Source organism: Neltuma alba, unplaced genomic scaffold (assembly GCF_004799145.2).
Source record: "Neltuma alba isolate B1F8T4 unplaced genomic scaffold, ASM479914v2 tig00010317_pilon, whole genome shotgun sequence".
NCBI classification, from domain to species: domain Eukaryota; kingdom Viridiplantae; phylum Streptophyta; class Magnoliopsida; order Fabales; family Fabaceae; genus Neltuma; species Neltuma alba.
The window spans coordinates 344,161-364,957 of NW_021635230.1; the positions used below are offsets into that span (position 1 = coordinate 344,161).

A 20,797-nucleotide genomic window follows, 5' to 3' on the forward strand; every position below is an offset into this window, starting at 1 on the left:
ATGATCCGAATGAGCATTTGACCAAGTTTATAGAGGTTTGTGAGAACTTCAAACAAACTGGGGTTACTAAAGATGCACTGCGATTGAGATTGTTGCCCATGTCGTTATCTCACAAGGTGAAAACGTGGTTGAATTCTTTACCAGAACACTCCATTAAGACTTGGGATGATCTTGTATCTAAGTTCAAGGGCAGATTTATTCCAAGGGGCAAACGGGCTACATTAAGGGGTGAGTTGCTTTCTTTCGAGCAGCATCCGGATAAGTTATTCTATGAGGCTTGGGAAAGATTCAAGGATATGTGGAGAAATTGTCCAAATCATGAGCAAAAGAAATATGTTCTAATGGAATCCTTCTGGAATGGGTTGAATGATCAGACAGTGACAATGCTGAATACCACCTCCAACGGAGGAATAAAAAAGATGAAGTTAAATGAGCTATATGAACTGTATGAAGAGGTGGCCTCTAGCACTATGCAACAATATAACAAGAGAAGGCAAAGTTCTGGGAGATATAAGGAGCCTAGTTCTTCATCATCAAGGGATATTGCATCATAACTTGAAGCAATATCTAAGAGATTTGACAATCTGGAATTGTAGATTAAGAAAGGAAATGCTGCAGAAGTTCATGCACTTCAGGCTCCGGGATACACTTGTGACCATTGTAATGAGGAACATCATTCTGATCAATGCCCATACACCTTGGAGACAGTCAATTATATGAATAATGCGCAGCGAAGACCACAAGGAAGCCCTTACTCTCAAACTTACAATCCAAATTTGAGAAATCATCCAAATTTCTCTTGGCGAAATGGGCCAAGTTTGAATCCACCACAAATATTACCATCTGGTGCTAAACAAATGGGGCCTCCTAGTTTTCATAGTCAACCACAGCAACATCAATTGCAACAGCAGCATCCTCAAAAGGAAGAATCCAAAATTGAGAAGATGTTTGCTCAACTATTAGCAAATCAAGAATCTGCAAGGGCTGAGAATAAGGCAACATTTTCTCTCCATGAAACTGCCATCAAGAATCTCGAGGTTCAAATGGGTCAACTGGCTTCACAAATGAATGTACTCACAAGAAGCAGCTTACCAAGTGATACCATTCCCAACCCAAAAAGGGATGGTAATGAAGAGTGCAAAGCGATCAGTTTTAGAAGTGGAAAGCAATTACCTGACATTCAGAGGCCTAATAAGACCGACAAGGACATCACTAACAGTATGGTGACTAACCTTGATACAAATGAGCTTCCAGAAGAAGGTGGTGTAGTAGAAGAGGAAGAAACCAAGAAAAGGAAACAAACAGAAGAAAATCTCAATGATGTGGTTCGAGGAAAGAATGTAAAGGGTGAAATGGTTGATGATAAAAAAAGGAAGACAACTCCCCCTCCTGCTACACAGATGCCGCCACTTCCCTTTCCTCAAAGGTTCAGGAAGAAAGATGAAGATGTCCAGTTCAAGAAATTTGTGGACATGTTTAAGCAATTACACATCAACATCCCGTTTGCTGAAGCATTAGAGCAGATGCCTAAGTATGCTAAGTTTCTTAAGGATGTTCTCTCCAAGAAGAAGAGATTTGGTGAATTTGAAACAGTAGCCCTTACTGAAGATTGTAGTGCCATCTTACTGCATAAGCTCCCACACAAATTGAGAGATCCAGGCAGTTTTTATATTCTATGCAACATAGGCAAACACTTCAATGGAAAAGCCCTATGTGATTTGGGAGCAAGTGTTAACTTGATGCCTCTAGCTGTATTCAATCGATTAAATTTGGGTGAAGCAAGGCCAACAACTGTTACATTGCTCTTTGCTGACAGAAGTATCTCATATCCAAAAGGGATTGTAGAAGATGTCTTGGTGCAGGTAGATGAATTCATATTCCCAACTGATTTTATTATGTTAGACTATGAGGTAGATTGGAATATCCCCATTATTTTGGGACGGCCATTCTTAGCTACTGCAAGAACCCTTATTGACGTAGAAAAGGGTGAGATCACAATGCGAGTAAATGATAAGAAGGTGATATTCAACATGAATCAAGCCTTGAAGTTTCCAGATGATTCTGCTCATTGTAATTGTATCAATGTGATTGATTCTATAGTGCAAGAGGAGTTGATTAACTCTTTGACCAAAGACCTATTAGAAGCATTGTTGATTGGAGAAACAAGTAGTATTGATGGCAAGGTTGAAGCTTATGCAGAAATGATGAGTATTGAAGCATTTCCGTATCGAAAAGCTAAGACTTTTGAGCCTCTGAATGTGACTAGTGCTTTAAGCTCTCCTTTAAAGCCTTTTGTGGATGAACCGCTGGTATTGGAGTTGAAGACTTTACCATCACATCTCAAGTATGCCTACTTGGGTAATTCTACTACATTACCTGTGATTGTTTCTTCTCAGTTGTCCACGTTGCAAGAAAAGAAATTGTTAAGGGTCTTGAGACACCACAAGAAAGCTATTGGGTGGTCCATAGTTGACATCAAAGGGATCAGCCCTTCTATTTGTATGCACAAGATTTTATTAGAGGATGGTCACAAACCTTCCATTGAGCATCAAAGGAGATTAAACCCGGTTATGAAAGAAGTAGTCAAGAAAGAGATCCTGAAATGGCTTTCTGCTGGCATAGTCTACCCTATTTCTGATAGTTCATAGGTGAGCCCAGTTCAATACGTCCCTAAAAAAGGCGGTATAACTGTAGTGGCTAACACCCGAAATGACCTAGTTCTAACTCGTACTGTGACTGGGTAGAGAATTTGCATGGATTATCGAAAGTTAAATACAGCAACCAGAAAAGACCGTTTCCCGCTGCCATTTATTGATCAGATGTTGGATAAGCTTGCTGGGCAAGAATTCTTTTGTTTCTTGGATGGGTATTCAGGATATAACCAAATTGTAATAGCCCCAGAAGATCAAGAGAAAACAACCTTTACTTGTCCATATGGCACGTTTGCTTTCAAAAGAATGCCATTTGGTCTTTGCAATGCTCCAGCAACATTCCAAAGATGCATGATGGCCATCTTTGCTGATATGATTGAGAAAACAATTGAAGTGTTCATGGATGACTTCTCTGTTTTTGGAGATTCTTTTGATTGTTGCTTAGATAATTTGGTGGTTGTTCTGCAACAATGTGAAGAAACTAATTTGGTTCTGAATTGGGAAAAATGTCACTTCTTGGTGCAAGAGGGCATCGTCCTTGGTCATCGAGTATCCAAACAAGGCCTAGAAGTTGACAAGGCAAAGGTATCTGTTATTGAGCGATTGCCTCCACCAACAAGTGTTAAGGGTATTAGAAGTTTCTTGGGTCACGCGGGATTCTACTGTCGTTTCATTAAAGATTTCTCTAAAATCACTAAGCCTTTGTGCAATTTGTTGGAGAAAGATAGGGAGTTCAAGTTTGATGACACTTGTATGAACTCTTTTGAAGAATTAAAGAAGAAGCTCACCTCAGCACCAATTTTAGTGGCACCTAATTGGGAGCTACCCTTCATCATTATGGCAGATGCTAGTGATTTTGCCGTTGGAGCAGTTCTAGGACAAAAAGTAGAGAAGGTCTTCTATCCTATCTACTATGCTAGTAAAACTTTGGATGATGCCCAACTTAACTACACTACTACAGAGAAAGAATTGCTTGTAGTGGTGTTTGCTTGTGAGAAATTCTGGTCTTATATTGTGGGCACCAAAGTGACTATCTATATGGACCACTCTGCCCTAAAGTACCTGTTTACCAAGAAAGATTCCAAAGCAAGACTGATTCGATAGGTCCTTTTGCTTCAAGAATTTGACTTGGAAATTGTTGATAGGAAAGGCACTGAGAACCAAGTGGCAGATCATCTATCTCAATTAAGTAGTGAAGCTAAACATGATCATTGTCAAGAGATCAATGCATCTTTTCCCGATGAATGCTTGTTCTTTATGGATAACTCAACTACTCTATGGTATGCAGATCTGGTTAATTATTTGGTTTGTGGAACTCTGCCATTAGACCTTAACTCCCATCAAAAGAGGAAATTTCTTCACGATGCAAAGATGTACTTCTAGGAAGAACCTTACTTGTTCAAAAGATGTGCCAATCAGATGATAAGAAGATGTGTTCCGGAAGTTGAGCAGCAAGATATTCTAGAGTGTTGCCACTCTTCAGCTTATGGTGGGCACTTTAGAGGAGAGAAAACTGCTGCCAAAGTCCTTCAAAGTGGTTTTTATTGGCCTTCACTATTTAAAGATGCATACGCCTTTGTGATCCGATGTGATCGGTGTCAATGATTGGGAAACATATCAAGAAGGAATGAAATGCCTCTGAATAATATTCTGGAAGTTGAACTCTTTGATGTATGGGGAATTGACTTCATGGGCCGGTTTCCAAAGTCTCTCAATCAAGAGTATATTCTGGTTGCTGTGGACTATGTCTCGAAATGGGTTGAAGCTACTGCATGTGTATCTAGTGATGCTAAAACGGTGATCAAATTCTTAAAGAAAAACATCTTCATGAGATTTGGAGCACCTCGGGCTATCATTAGTGATGGCGGTTCTCACTTTTGCAATCACCAATTTCAAGCTCTGATGAAGAAATATGGCGTAAAGCAAAGGGTAACTTTGGCTTATCATCCGTAGTCAAATGGCCAAGCAGAAATATCCAACCGATAGATCAAAAGCATTCTTGAGAAGGTAGTAGGTGCAACAAGAAAAGATTGGTCATTAAAACTGGATGATGCTCTTTGGGCCTACAGGACATCAAATAAAACTCCGATTGGGATGTCTCCCTATCGGTTGGTGTTTAGAAAAGCATGTCATTTGCCTGTAGAATTGGAACATGGAGCTTACTGGGCCATAAAAAATCTCAACTTTGACTTTCAAGCTGCTGGTGCAAAAAGGCTCCTTCAACTGAATGAATTGGAGGAATTTCGCCTTAATGCCTATGAAAGTACAAGGCTCTATAAGGAACAGACCAAGAAAATTATCCCCAAGGTCTTTGAAGTGGGGCAAAAGGTGTTACTTCATAATTCAAAGTTGAGATTATTTCCGAGCAAACTCAAATCACACTGGTTAGGGCCATTCACTGTGGTACAAGCTGCTAACTATGGTGCGGTGGAGCTGGAAAATGAAAAGGGTAAAAGATTTCATGCAAATGGCCATCGTTTGAAGCATTATTGGGGTGGAAAGGTGGATCGTCAAGTCTCTACGATCTACTTTGCTGAACAATCATAACAGAGCTGAAGAGTCAGGCTGAAGACTATAAACCAAGCGCTACTTGGGAGGCAACCCAAGCTCTAAACTTGCCTTTGATGTGTTTCTTTTATTTCGGTTTTGCTTTAGTGGATTTACGGTTGATCTTTATTTTTGTAGGCCTTTTGGTTTATTCCTCAAACTTTGGAGCTTAGCAGGAGTAGTTGATTTCTAATTAGCGCAACCAGGGAAGTGCACCTAACCTTAATCTCCAGTAATGGCCTTGACCTTGATTGGTTTGAATTTGTGTTAAATTGAGGCTTGTGGATTTTGCTTTTATGTGGTTGTTTATGTTGTGTTTGTTTTTATGCTTGTACTTGTGTTTTGTCTTGTTTTATTGTGTGTAAGGTGTTTGATTTTCGTAGGTCCAGTCTGTGTTCATTAATTTTTCATATTATGCCTTCTCTGTGTGAGGCATCGCGGCGCATTTGATGAGGAGCCATGGCGCCTCGTCTGTTTAGAGTCCTCTTTTTGTAATAGGCACCGTAGCCCCTGTGTTAATCCACCACGGCGCCTTCGTCCTTGGTTTTAGATCCCTCTCAGTACAAACCGCCGCGGCGTGATTACTTAAGCCAGGAATCTGCAGTTCTGTAAAAGGCGTCGTGGCGCCTTCTCGCAATATCTGATCTTCTTCTTTATGTTCCCTGTTTTAACCTTGCTCATTTGTCTCAATACCCACTTTGCCCCTGTGTATCTAACCGGTTTTGAGGGTAGATTTATTGTTTTAATTTTAAAACCCTAACCCTTTGGTCTTTTCACTCTCCATCCCAATTTCAAAACCCCCCTCCCGTCGAAATGTCATTTTTTTTCATCCATTCGAACCCTGCGTCCATTCTCTCCCTCTCCCTCGCTGAATTTGTTTTCTTCCACTTAGCTGTCGCTAGTCGCCCCTCAATCTCCCCATCGCTGGTTGCCTCTCGTCCTCCCCATCGTCGCCAGTCGCCTCTCACTTCTCTCTCCCTCACCATCGGCACCACTCTTCTTTGTGCTTGTTGTAAGACCCTTAACCTCAAAACATTATAACTCATCACAAAATCACTACTATGGTAGAAAAGGAAATCTGTTAAATGAACTACCATAGTAGGAAGAAATTTGCATAATTTTAAAAATTGACTTTCAAACTCGGTTCAAACTCGAACTCGGTTGCATGCAACTAAGAATCATTCGTTCACATCCATTGGGCCTCCAAGCCTCCGGCTCGGGTAACAAAATACATCTACATCAGCCCATATAAATAGTTTCCAACAACATAGATCAAAGTTCCACAAACAATAGAAAGGGCCTCCAGCCAATTAAAAGTGAGAAGATACACTTCCTCCGGTTTACCATAAAGCCGGGCAATCAAAATATTTCAAAAGACCCTACTGTGGCAATATACAACTGGTCATACATAAACAAAGGCTAGAGGCCTAAAGCTAACCAAGCTCAAGCCTCTGCGTCTCTTCCCGAAGGTGCACGCCTAGCACCTTCACCTGAAAACATTGTAAACCACAGGGTGAGACAAACGTCCCAGTAACCAACCTTTCCAATTCAAGGTACTACTAAATAGGTGCTCGTGAGGTGTCAAGTGGGGCAGTTCACAAGTAATATGATAACAAGATAGCCACAACAAGTTATGCAAGTGCAATGATGCAATCCCATCAACCAAATCCCTCACTTTGGGGGATTTTCAGGAGCCGAAGCCGGCCTATCCCTCACTATGGGGGACGTAAGGAGCCATAAAAGGCCTATCCCTCACTTTGGGGGATGTAAGGAGCCAAAAGGCCTATCCCTCACTATGGGGGACGTACTGAGCCATCCATCATGCATTAATGGAGGCCTTACCACGTGGTAGTGACTATCAAAAACTCTCACCAATTGCCAATTCATGCATTATGCTCAAACCATAATCAAATAGTAATTGAACATTTCATAATTAACTTCTTTCAGTGGCATATCTTTCACAATTCCAAGATTCAATCATCATCAATCGAAACCCCACAAGACGGTTTTCCTTTTTATATACAACATACAGTTTGAATATAATTACTACTTGGAGCACAAAACATAAATCTATTCACAATACCACAGAAGCAAGTACTAAGGATTGGAAAGTGGTTACCTCTCGCCTGAGCAATGAATAACAAACCAACAATGTGGCCCCGTGCACCAACAAAACTCACAACCGGTCTACACAAGCACACAAACACACAACCATCATGTATTAGCTTTCAAACTAATAATGTGGCCAAAACAACATTTGGGGACACAAAATTCCTAGCTCCAACCAACACTCTACCCAACTCAAAGGGTATAACCATCCAAAACAACACTCTAAAGTCACAAAAGTTCATTAAAACCTTAATTCCTCTCCAAATATCAATTTAGGATTCAAACCTCAAGGACCCACTATAAGAATTCAACACCCAAACATCCCGTTTGAACAATTGAAGTTCCAACAACAATTTAAACCGATTAAACATCCAATTTAACCCTCTTTAACATAATCCAAATCACAAAACTTAGAATCAACCTCTACATTGTCATCCTCAATCCCAAATCTCCCATTTCCATAAACCCTAGCTTCAAAAACTCAAGATTCTTTAAATCCAAGAAAACTACACCGATTAAATACTTAAACTAACCCAAAGCAATCAATTAAACTCAAAACAATCGGTCAAAAACCTCAGTTCCATCACAACTTAGAAAATCCTAGGGTTCCACCAAAAATCCTCAGAAATTCCAAGAAAGAAAGTAGATTAGAGGTTAAAATCACTTACTTGAGGTAATGGATCCTTAGAAATGTCTTTCCCAAGCCTCAACACCGAAACCCTAGCAGAGCTCCTCTCTCCTCCTTCAGATTTTCTAATTTTCGCACAACTGAACCCTTCAGCGTCTATATAGATTCGCGACCTTTCGCCGCGGCGAACTCCAATCTTCGCTGTGGTGAACTAATCCCGAGAGGGATTACTCGCCTGAAAACCTGACTTTGCCGCAGCAAACTCCAATCTTCGCCGCGGCGAAAGCTTCCCGAGAGGAAACTCTCGCTAGCCCAGAAAACATTCACCGCGGCATAACCCTACCTTCGCCGCGGCGAAACCTTCCCGAAAGGATACTCTCCCCTGGAACTCCCGGTGCGATGCGGCGAAGTAAAACTTCGCCGCGGCGAACATACCCTGAGACGGGTACATTCACCTATTCCTCCAACATACCTCAAATCCAACCCAAACACCAAGAACAAGATTAAATTGCTAATCTATCCTCAAAATCAACCAAAAGAGGCTATTAAAACCCGATAAAACTCAGGATGTTACACTTGTTTCGGCACCTCCTCTCCCTTAGTCGTCTGTTGTAGGTATATTCTTTCTTACTCTGTTATTTCTTTTAATTTAGTTTAGTTTTACTGGAGATGGGTATTGCTAGGGTTGTGCATTGTGGTTACATGATTTTAGAACTCTAGATGGGGGCATTTTGATTCTCTGAGGTTACATTGTGGTTAGGTAATAATTCCTTATTGCCCAACTATTTGTGAACATGTACTGATGAAAATGTGATACTTGTGAAATTGAGTGATCATAGCTTGGACCTGATTTAAGAAAATGAAGTGCTTGTCTAAATTTTCCAACAACACCGGTTCATTACCTAAGTTATGTTGTTCTTTTTCACTTGTAATTGATTTGGAAATGTTATTCTGATTTAGTGAAATTAGTTTAAATTGGTAGCTACTAATGGTTGTCTGATTTTGAAATTAAAAGATAAAAGAGAACCTTTATGAACTTGGTTTGAATTGGGGGTATTTTATAACTCAGGTTTAGAAAGGGATTAGTAATGGTGAGATGGTGTTCTCGCTCCTTGATTTAAGGTTGGGGGAAAGTTTTTCTTTATTTTTAGGTTAGTTTTCTTCTTTTTCTTTGTCGGTTGTTTTGTGATTGTGGTGTGTTATTTGCTTAGTTTGTGTGTGGTGTGCTTTGCTTTCTCTTTGCAGGTAACAATCCAATGGCCCCCAGAAAGAAAGCCTGTGCTACCTCCCCTGATCCTCCAATCAAAGAGCTTATTGAGAGAAGAGGTTTGCATCAAGAAAGAGAATTTCCGTGCACAAATAAATTCGGGTTTTATAAAAAAGCAAGGAAGCTTAATCTATTAAATTTGATTGGTCCCAAAGGCGAAGGGAATGAGAAGCTGGTCAGAAAATTCTATGTTAGGGTGGCAACAAACTTGAGTAATGAGATGTTTATACGGTACCAGCGTGTCCTCATTACTCTGGTGCGCATCAGAGATCACTATGAGCTTCCTAAGGTTGAAAAGTGCCAATATCAGTGGTATCTCAACAATCAAAAGGAGATCCCTCTCGATGCCATCTCAGCAACACTCACTGGTTCTAATGAGATGTGGGTGCGGCCTAAGAGGGGCCAGGTGTATATTATATGAAAAGATATGATACCTGAGGCCAGAATCTGGTTGCATATTGTCATAAGAAACATTATGCCAACCACGCATCTCAGTGAAGCCCCAAGGAATCTGGCACTCCTGATATATCTATTTATGATCAAGGCGACAGTGGATGTAGGGAAATTGATTTTTGATGCCATCTGGTATGCCAGCAGAGCCCACAACACAAATCTCGTTATGCCTCACCTCATCTCGGATCTGCTATCTAAAGTGGGTGTAGAATGGAAATACAAAGATAAAACATTCAAGCCTGTTTCACCATTCAACTACTCTAATCTGGTTCCTGAACGAGAATAGCAAAGGATCACTGAAGCCATGTATGCTGAACAGTTCCCCGAGGAATATAGGAGGGAACAGGAAGCTCAAGCCAGTGCTAGTGTTGACCCTACCACTCAAAGCTTGGATCTCCTCCATGAGAAATTGGACAGAGAGATACATCACAGGAGACGTAGACAAAGGTGCATGGAGGAACTATTAGTCTAGATTGCAAGGAAATTAGACATTGACACGCCGGATGTGGAAGATACAAGCACTGAGGCAGAGTCACCGGGAGATGAACATGAAGCTGGAACTTCTGGGGCTGGTATTGGCTCGGGCGATGATATGGCCGTCGATCCATTTGCAGAGGGTGATGAGGATCAGGGGGATCAGCATTCTGAGGAGGAGGATGACTAGCTGGGGCCGTTTCTGCTGTTGCTGCTGCTTGCTTTGTTGCTTTTGTCTTTATGTGTGTTTTTGCATTTTCTTGCGTTTTGGTCTATTTTGTGTGTTGTTTGCTTCTATGATTCTAGCAAGGCTACTGATGGCTTGTTGAACTGATTCTGACTGTTGAGTAATATCTTTCATTGTTGATTTTCACTACGTTAACTGTTGCGAAATGATTGAAAATATGAATGGTTAATGGATCTTTTGATTGATTAATTTGTGGATGCCTTTAGTAATTGATGATTTCATTATGATTATCTGATGACGATACTATTGATAGTTGTGCATATTGATATACTTGTACAAGAAGAAAAGCAAAATTTTGACCTTTCATGCAGCGAATATATTGTTTTTTTCAATTCTGCCTGCATGCCCTGATCTTTACTTCCTCTTGTTGACAGTGAGGACACTGTCAATTTTAAGTTTGGGGGTGAGGATTGATTTTTATGGATAACAGGATTAAATTTGAAAATTTTGTGGATAACAGGGTTAAATTTGAAAATTTTTGAAAGGTCATTTTGTTGAGGAAATTTTAAAACAGTTCAAACAATAGAAATTTTGTCAGCTTAAATTTTTGCTCGGTTGATTTTATGAAATATGAGTTGAAGTGGCAAGTTGTTAGTTGAGAATGTATGAATGGTCCAATGATTGAACAAAATGCTTAGTTACTATGCTTGATAGGAAGTTTTGAATTGCTCTTTGATGCTTGAATTGTGAGGTTAAAACCTATGTTTCTTTAATTTTGGAGAAACTAATGCATTAAAAGGGTCAAGACATTTCAAGTGGTTAAGTTGAGGTTGAGTGGATAATTTAGCCTCTATACTTTTGAGAGGTTGGCAGGGGTAGTCAATTATTCTGAAAATTTAAAGTGTTAGGAGCTAAGCTGTAAATTTTTGTTTTCAATGTTAAAAAAAAACAAAAACAAAAAAAAAGAGTACATATACATATCTATATATAAATAATTGTGGTACAAGTTTGGGATAATGAAAGTGGTTGAAGTAAGTTCTGATTATTGAATATCTATTTATCTCAAAGTATTTGTATGATCTACTTTCCCCTTTCTTTCCTAAGCCATTACCTCTTGGCCACGTTATAAGCCGAAAAGTCCCTTTGATTTCGAATGTATATGGGGTGAGTTGTAGATAGAGAGAGAGAAGAAGTTAGGCTTATGAAAGGATGCAGTTGAAGGCTAGTATGTTGGCTAAAGTCTCCCATTCCACTGAAACAGTATCTTAAGAGATGCTCATTGACTCTATACACACACTCATACTCCAAAATCATTGAAAGTTTGTTTTAAGTTCATGAAACTTGTTTCGTTGGGTGATTCAGTAATTTCCTATCCTGTATAATTTCTTGAGCATTTGATGAGGATATAATTGTTCCTACATTCTTTAATGTGCAATTTGTTACTTAGTCACTGGTTTGTTGTTTTACTCGAGGACGAGCAAAAGTGTAAGTTTGGGGGTGTGATAACCTCTCAAAATTCCTACTGAATTAAGCTAATTTAACGCTCTTTTATGAGGTTTGAAAGTCAATTTTGCAGGAAACAAAGCCTGAGGAGAGTAAAGAATGGAGAAAAGATGAAAAGAAGTCAACCGTCGCGGCCTCTGGGAGAAAACGCCGTGGCGGATCAAACAGAAAAGAATGAGCACGTCTCTGTAAAAGGCGCCGCGGTGCCTGAAACTGTCTCGAAGGAACCTATTCGGTATAATCCACCGCAGCCGATTATCACATGCGTAGCGGCTCCGAAACCTCAAAAGGAAAGCATTCTGTAAAAGGCGCCGCGGCACCTGGCCCTTCGCAGTTGTGCGTTTTACATTGTAACTTAAAAAATTAGGGCATATAGAGGTGGATACTCGGTTTTTCTGGGGGACTTCGACTTTGGAGCAATTTTGGAGGTTGGCTCTGCTAGGGTTTGGAGTTTTGGAGGCTTGGAACCTTTGGGCTTGAAGCTAGAAGAGATTTGAAGCTTGTAACTTGAATTTTCTGGGTTTCCTTCTTCTTCCCTTCTTGTTTCTGCTATGACTACTAGCTACCCTTATAGTTGTAGTTCTTTACTCGATATGTATAGCTAAATCCATTTTTCTAGGGTTATTTTGATCTATTGTATGGATTGAGACTTGGTTTTACTATCTCTTAAGTGTTAATGATAATATTCAGTTGTTTTTACTTTAAGCTTAATGCTTCTTTTTGTCTGGCCATCATTTGGATTGATTGATTGATTAGTTTAACTTGAGAAAGTTAAACTAATTCATGAACTTTGGTAAAAACATGCTAGTCCAGAAATTTAATTGAGTGAATAGATGGTTTGTCGATGGAGCAGAGATGTATCTATTGACCTAGCATAGACTAAATGGGTTTTGGTTTTTAAAGTGCAACCTTTTCAAACAAATACAAGAGATTGCTGTGTTTTAATCGTGATTGCAAACATTTGGTTTTGACTTGAGAAAGCTTAATCAATTCTGTAAACCCAGGCTAACTGAACTTATTGTAAAGCACTACTTGAGAAGTAATTAATCCAGTTCCATGAAGTACTTTAGTGAAGAATAACCCTAGTCTCTTAATTGTTTCAAGGTCGATTTGATTTTATACTGCTTTAAACCATTGTTTTCCTAATTTCATTTCACAAACTCTTTTACAACAATTGTTTCACTTAACCTAATCAAGTATACAATTATGATTTTCAACTCATCTAGCCTTAGTCTCTGAGGGAACGATACTTTTTATATTACTTGTGACCCGTCCACTTGCGGTCAAGATATTCTGTGAACAATGGGGAGGGAAGTTTTGTTGTTCAAACATGCTAGAACACCTCAAAGCATGATAGATCCTAGTGGTTACAAGAGTTTATGGGTTGATTTTGAAGTGTTTTCTTTTTTATGTTGCATGAGAACCATTTCAGCCAAAGCAAGATCTGAACCCTAGGATGTGTTTTCAAAGTTTTGAGGCTTCTATTGTGTTCAAAATGGGAAATAGTGTAGGGTAAACCTAAAGAACAAGTGTCGGAAGCCATAAAATCAAAGTTGCAATTTTTGGATCTTGAACCCTAAGAGCTCAGCCAAGCTGAAACTCGAAGAAGAGATTTTATTTTGTTAAATCTAAGTAGATATTTGGAATCTACATGAAAATTCATGTAGGACTGAGTCAAGAGGGAATTTTTAGAGTTTAAGGAAACAAACTTTAAAATTTAAAGAACAAAGGTAAAAAGTTTAAGGGACAAAGGTTGTCCTTGAGTTATGTTATTGATTTTTATGTGGAATGGTTGATGATTCTTACTACCCTTTTTATGGATTGCCATGTTAGGGTTTGGCATTTGTGGAAGCAAGAAAGAAGAACAAAAAATCAAAGAGCATTGGATTAAGGTAGTAAGATTTAATTGACTTTAATGTTGAATGTTGTATTGATTGCTATGCAATTTCATGTGCTATTATGTGGTTGAACTAAATGATGATGATGATGATGATTATGTAGCTATACTCCTTGCTTTATGTGCCTTGGCTATTTCATGTTAGAGTGCTACATGTATGAGGTAAAGTAGTTCCCTATTAATAGCAAAAGGTTGGAATGCTTGTAATTGGTGCATATTCATGTTTTGGTTGATTGATCTTGCTACTGGGATTTCATTGAAATCTCATCCCCCATATGTAACTTAACATTTTAGGGACTGAATCATCAGAAGGGAAGCTGCAACTCCAAGGATAAATATGGTGATGAACCATGAGGAAATATTTATATTTGGTTATGTATAAGCATGTATGGTTGGAGCTGTAATCCCTAAGTAGGATGCCAGTTTAGAGCCATGTTTTATTAAGTTATCGAATGAATTTCTACATGAAATTTAGTATACTTAAAGATCACGTCCTGAGCTTCAAATTGATAGGCAGCACATTAAAAATGGCCAACTACACGATTTTTAATAATTTTTCAAATTTAAGATTCAGAATATGAAAAAAAGATTTTTGTCAAATGGACAGAGGTAAATTTCACAAAAAACTGACACTTTTTCGAATAAAATTGATTCATAAGATTATTTTTCCTTGAAAGAGAATTCAAAGAGATTTTTATATAATTTTAAACCACTCCGTTTTTATTTTTCTAGATTAAGTCATGAATTTTTGAAGTTGGGCCAGAAAACTGTATTTTTACCTGATAAACAGTAAAAATCTGAAAATCAGCATTTTTTATGGATTTTTGAGCCCAAGACCATCCAATGTGGTCTAAAAAGGTTTTGATTAAATCCTAAGTAGATTCGATAGTAAGGTGTGATATTTTTGGTATCAGAGCAAAGGTTTTGGCATAGGATAGAACGCTGTGCTTAGTTAATATATCAGTTAAAAGGAAAATTGACATAATGTTGCAGGAGTTATGATGGAAAACACAATAGATTGGGATGCTAGATCTGAGAAGTCAGTTAATGATGGGGATACTAACATAATTGATCTCACAAAAGAGGATCCGGTGGGGTGGACTATGGGGACTGCTAGCCTAGGATATTCAACAAAGGAGTCCAACAATTACCCAGAGTATGGGGCTAACCTTTTAGGGATTACTGTTAAGGATTTAATAAACCTTCCTAAACCCAGTAACCCAGTGGATCCCACAACTGATTTGTATCAGGAACTAGTGGATCCTAGTTTTGACATTCAGCTTGTTATTCCAAGTGTGCACTCAAGCGACATCCCCGGACCTAGTACCAAGCCAAGGATACCCCCGACACCCACAGTACCTATCCCTGTTCCGACTGAGCCTAAGATCTGTAGTCAAGATCAGCTAAGAGATAAGTTGGAATTCTTGGGTCAAGATATCAGGAAAGATGTGGATCAGCAAGACCCAAACATTTACCTAAAAATACCTTCAGGGAGTAAAGGTGTTATATCATACTCATGGACTGGGTAACCCTTATCTAGACACTAAGGATTGGATCTTTACGATGACAGACATGCTTCCATATTTACCCTTCTGGGTATATGAGTTTTTCCGCCTGAATCAGATAGTGGATTTAGGTGTTAAGGATTACATCCAGTGACTTGAAAACTTTATTAAGATTCACTATTTTTAGATAGTCAAATCCTCGTAAAACTGAGGTAGGACTTGTTTTGATACAACTAACCTGAGTAGGTTAGTCTGGCATGATTGATGGCTATGTATGTTAAACTATATTGCTATAACTGATGATTGATGCTTGAATGGTGTATTATGAATGCATATGTTGTTAAATGAAATCCAAGCATGTTGCTTATTTCTTATTCCTCGGTTATGCTATCTGTTTAATTAGCGTATTAGTTAGAACTGACGAAACACTTTTCTGGAGAGACCCTCAAGGTCCCTCCCGATCTACTACGATTAATTTTGGATAACTTAGAACCACAATAAAAGGCTATTGAAGGGTTGAGGACGGCATAAGTTAGCCAGGAACAAGAAAGAAACGCCGTAATAGTAGCAGTGGCAGTGGCTAACCTCGACAGGAGGCAGCCAGACGAAGAAACCTTATCAGCTCAAGTAACAGAACAATTGCCTAGATCGGCAATGCCAGCAGTAGACCCTGACAGTATCTAGTAGTGGATGACTCGCGTTTGCAAGCACAACCCGCCGTCATTCAACATAGTGTTTGACGTCTAAGCAGTAGAAGACTGGGTTAACCGCTTGGAGAAGATCTTTAAAGTATTAGACTGCCCGACGGAGTAGAAAGCCCAAATGGCTATATGCCATCTAGAAAAGGATACCGATTGTTGGTAGAAGAATACTGAGATTCTTCTAGATGCTCAGAACACAAGAGTGACATGGGAAGTGTTCTTGGAGCAGTTTTACAAAACGTACTTCGGTGATCAATCAGGGATAAAAGGGAAGCAAAATTCCTAACCCTGAAGTAGAAGGATAGCGAGTCATTTGATGAGTACTTAGCTAAGTCCAGACATCCTTCTCACTACTTCAGTTACCAGCATGACCAAGATGATGAAAGGTAGATAACCAAAAAGATGGTCAGAGGACTAAAGCAGTCCTTAAGAGATATGATTGCTCCCCGACAGTTCAAGTACTTTAACATTAAGGCCTGCCGAATTATGTAGAACAGCTTAAATCATCATTTGATGATTGAGCCTACTCCTAAGTTAGAAAAGAGAGATCAAGGTGGCACCTTTTCTGATGCGAACAGGAAGAGGAAGAGGCTATAGGACAGCCGAAAGAGTAAGAAGGGAGGTAAGCCCTTAAATAGCAAGGAATGCCAACCTCCGGCAAGAGCCAGAGTGATATACCATGTATGGCCAGACAAAATGTCTGCTACAGTTATAGTAAGCCTGGACACTTCTCGAGACAAAGTCCACAGAATATAGCAAAGACAAGGCTATGCACCCAAGGACAAATATTTACCATCACAGGGGAAGAAGCCTGGAAGTCTCCGGAAATGATCCAAGAAATGATCATTCTTAACAACTCCCCAATGATTACAATGTTTGATTCTTAATAGTATGTGGAAATAATTTTAGGAAGGTTGGAATTGAAACTCAAAAGTTAAAGTTCAAGTATGTTCAAGAAAGAATCAAGTTGAGATAAGTTGATGACTTGATTTTAATAATTGTTTTGCATCATGCATTGATGTGTTTAAGATCTTGGAACATCCAAGAGGATGTTTAATGGTGTTGACCGAAAATCCATAGGGTTGGAAAGATAAGGGAATCAAAGGAAAAGCTAGAGGAAAGCTATGTTACAAGGTAGTAAACTTACTTGTATTGTATGCTTGATATGTATGCTTGCATGATGTGGTTGTGTTGCCATGATGTGACTAAGCTATGTTGAAATGTTTGCTAAGTTATGTTTGCAAGTTTATGTTATGTGTTGCCTTGGCAATATGTTATGAAAGTATGAGATGCTTTAGCTTACTTTGCGTGGCATTCATGTGTTAATGTTATAACATGTCATGCATATGTATTATGTCTTGTATGCTTATGGGTAGTGTTTGCTACTGAGATTCTCCTGAATCTCACCCCTCCCTAACCAACCATTAGGTCAATCAATGGCGGGCAATAATGGCATGAGGGGCAAGGAGAAGGAAGTGGAGAATTATTGATGTTAATGAATGATGTTATTATTCAATGTATAATTCTCCTATTTTGTAATCTATGTTATGGATGCCAATAATGCCATGTATTTAACTACAATGTTTATGGGATGAATAGAAATGTATGAGGATGATTGGGAAAGTGTAAACCCAATTTATGTATGCCACAAAAATAGAAAGAATTAAAATAAAAAGAGATCAAGGGATAAAACGTAGGTCATGTAGCAGTGAGTTTGTAACTCCAGTTTGACCTACCAAATGAATGAGTTAAGCCACAAAATTTGGCAGAGTTATAGTACACATCCCAAGATTTAATATGAGAGCTATATGACCTTAATTGGATGTGTATATGTGGAGATACAAATTTTCAAATCTAAGGCATAGAATCTGGGAGTTCCTGAATTTACCAAATGAATAGTAGTTTTTATTGATTAAAATGTACAAATTGGTCATGGATAAGTCCACTTTGATATTTTTCTCTTAAAGAGAATTAAAGAGCTTTTTGTAGAATTTTAGAACACCTCAATATGATTTTTATGAAATTAGTTATGATTTTTCAAAATTAGACCTGAAATCTGAATTTAAACAGTGAATAGTAACCCAAGTAATTATGTTGAACTTTTAAATCCATGGGCTTGTGTCATGACCTGCTTGAACCATAATGCTTACTAATGCCCACTCTGAGGGGTTAAAGGTAGGATGTTTCATTTTGGTATTAGAGCAAAGGTTCTGGCAATTGTTTAAAGAGAACAGAGGCTCTAGTAAAGGTTTTGACAAAGGTATAAGCAGAGCACTGGTTCAAGCAAAGCCCAGTATGAGTGAAATCCTTATCTAGGAAAGTGATGGGTTACCAGGATTGGTCCAACTAAGATTATGAAACTGAGGTGACTTCTCTAGGGGAAATGGATATAGAGGAGGAGTAAGGAATGATAGAGAGTAACCTAAGAGATAGGAAACCACTGCTAAGAGACTCCCCTCCGGAGAGGAATGGTTGAGCCGAGAAAGCTTAAGCTAGGGTATGAGTCAAAGCCAAGGGACTCCTCCAGAGGGTAATGGCTAAGAGTACAGTGAGCTGGGTATGAGTCGGTGCCCAATAGGGGAACCAAGTGGCAACCTAAACTCTAAGTCATCGATGTAACCTCGATAGAGGCAAGGTAACAGGACAAGTTGCTTGAGGTTTGTTCAAATCCCTGAATAGAGGTAAAAATCTTTAAGGGATAGTAAACCGAGGGACAGAGATTAGATAATAATGAATGAAGAGTCAATGATGACCTTGGTGCCTGACCTAGATACCATACAATAAGGTGATTAAATGTTCACTGTGTGATGTGATGAGGGTATGGTGATCAATACTTGACCATAAGAATAATTGGTCAAGAGGTAGAGAAAGTTAGAAAGAATAAAGTCAGGCACGATCCCTCTTGAGGATAGATTTGAATAGAAATAGATGAGAATGTGAAAGTTGATGGTTGCACTAGGAACTGATTTATAGAGAGAGATAACTAAGTTCCCGAAGATGCTTAGAGCCTGATGATGCGTAGATACTTGATAGCATTAGGTACTAAATAGTACTCTCTTGTATCCCTAAGACATCCATGAGAAGTGCGACCATAGCACTCAGGCTAGTAGAGAATCTGAGAGATGAGATCCCTACAGATAAATGCCATTGCCCAGATGATCGAACGGGTTAGGTTGAGAGGCTCCCTTAATAGGGATTTGGCATGTAAGAATGTGCTAGGACGGAGATTAAATAACAAGCAGGTCTTTGCCATAGAATATCTCTAAAATTGGGAGGTGGTTTTCCGATGCAGAGTTGACGTTGCTCTACCAAGAGCAAGCTATCCTCTGAAGAGAAGGAAGGGGAGCTGTTATGATGGGGTTGACAACATTATGAAGGTAACAGAGCATCCTCCCGAAGCAGTAGAGTTGGCACTGTACCTGTGAAAGTGTTATGTCCTCCATTAAGGCCAGGAAAGTGGTTGAGGTGACGTGCTCTGGTGTGAGCAATACGTCCTCCCAAAGGAAAGAGTAATAATGGCCAACGTAAGTCTCACAGAGTTAACCTTAACCCAATGAGAGTGAAGTTGGCCAAGAGTGATGAAAGGATAGAATATCCGAGGATATGATGAAAATGATTTTACAAAACCTCTCCCTGCAAGATGAGAAAGGGAATCGTAAGGCGTGGCAAACTGTCATGGATATAATGATAAGCCTAGAAGGCTATAGAGATGAACAAATAGCCTAGAGAATTACAGGGGCAAAATGACAGGGAAATGGCCTGAGGTAGCTAAAAGTTAAGAAAAAATGAAACGCAGGAAGGATGAATGATTCTAGAGTTGACGAAAAGGATTGGGTAAGGCCTAAGAAGGCAATACAGGTGTCTGTGATCAGTTCTGGGCAATAATTAGTCAAGTTACCGGTTGAGGATAGGTGACTTATTACCTAACGCAGCCAACTGGTCTAAAGGCTCCTAAAGAGTGGAAGGTGGCTCGGGTAGAATATGAAAGAATCCAGGGTCACAGTGGATCCTGAAGAGGCTTACGGTAGAGCGCAGTAGCTCCCAAGGTCGCAGTAGACCAAGCCTAAGGGAATGTTGCTGAGCCATAAGGGCAGTATCTCTTTGGGGCATGAGAATGAGATGACCAGGGATGAGTTTAAGATGGGAAAACCTTCTTAGGTTGGTTACCTAGTACAGAGAGAGTACCCTTGACTTTTTCCACAGATACTGTTATTGTTAATTAGACTGAGCTCAATTCTGTTCTAGTCAACAAAGAAAGATGAGGAAAGTAAGAATTAAGGGAACCACAGGCTATAAGTCCTGAAGGTTACGTATTCAGGCAAGCTATGTGTGAAATCAGAATGTAAAAGAAAGGAAATAGGCCCTTAAAATAAAGTATGAAAGGGTCTAAAATATGAAGATATAGGAAGTACCTAGAGAAGATATGATAAGGGAAACTTAGAAAGCCACGATATGATGAGACACTTAAGAAAAGGTATGATGTTAAGGCATAACGTTTAATATATGTGCCTAAGGAATGAAAGACGTGTAAGAACACGAAAAGAATTCATGTAAATGCCCAAGGGCATGAGAACTTATGAGATTAAGTGAAAGTTCATGAGATTGAAGTATGAAACCTAAGGCTAAAGCCTGGCCAAGAAAGCAAAAAGCAGAATCTGCAAGCCAAAAGTGAGAGCCAAAGAACATTTTCCCTAAGGAACCTCCCAGGAAAAGTAAAGGTTGAGGTTTAATCTTGAAATTTCGAGGACGAAATTTTTATAAGAGGGGGAGAAATGCAACATCCCAAATTTTGGCTCATAGATACAAGTAATAGCACAAGGAAAGGATGATTACTAAGTTCAATGCAACGAAAGTCCCAGAGATCCCTCAAAAAGA

General features: G+C 39.2%; 1 protein-coding gene across 1 annotated transcript; it reads left to right on the top strand.

Moving 5' to 3' along the window:
* The first annotated feature begins 4,745 nt into the window (after positions 1-4,745).
* LOC114755676 (uncharacterized) lies at positions 4,746-5,198 on the top strand. Its single transcript, XM_028944544.1, has one exon. The coding sequence runs from the start codon at positions 4,746-4,748 to the stop codon at positions 5,196-5,198; it is 453 nt and encodes a 150-aa protein (XP_028800377.1).
* The last annotated feature ends 15,599 nt before the right edge of the window (positions 5,199-20,797 follow it).

What these genes read in the sequence shown, in the direction of transcription:
- LOC114755676 (XM_028944544.1), top strand. Translation starts at nt 4,746, where the DNA reads ATGTCTCCCTATCGGTTGGTGTTTAGAAAAGCATGTCATTTGCCTGTA.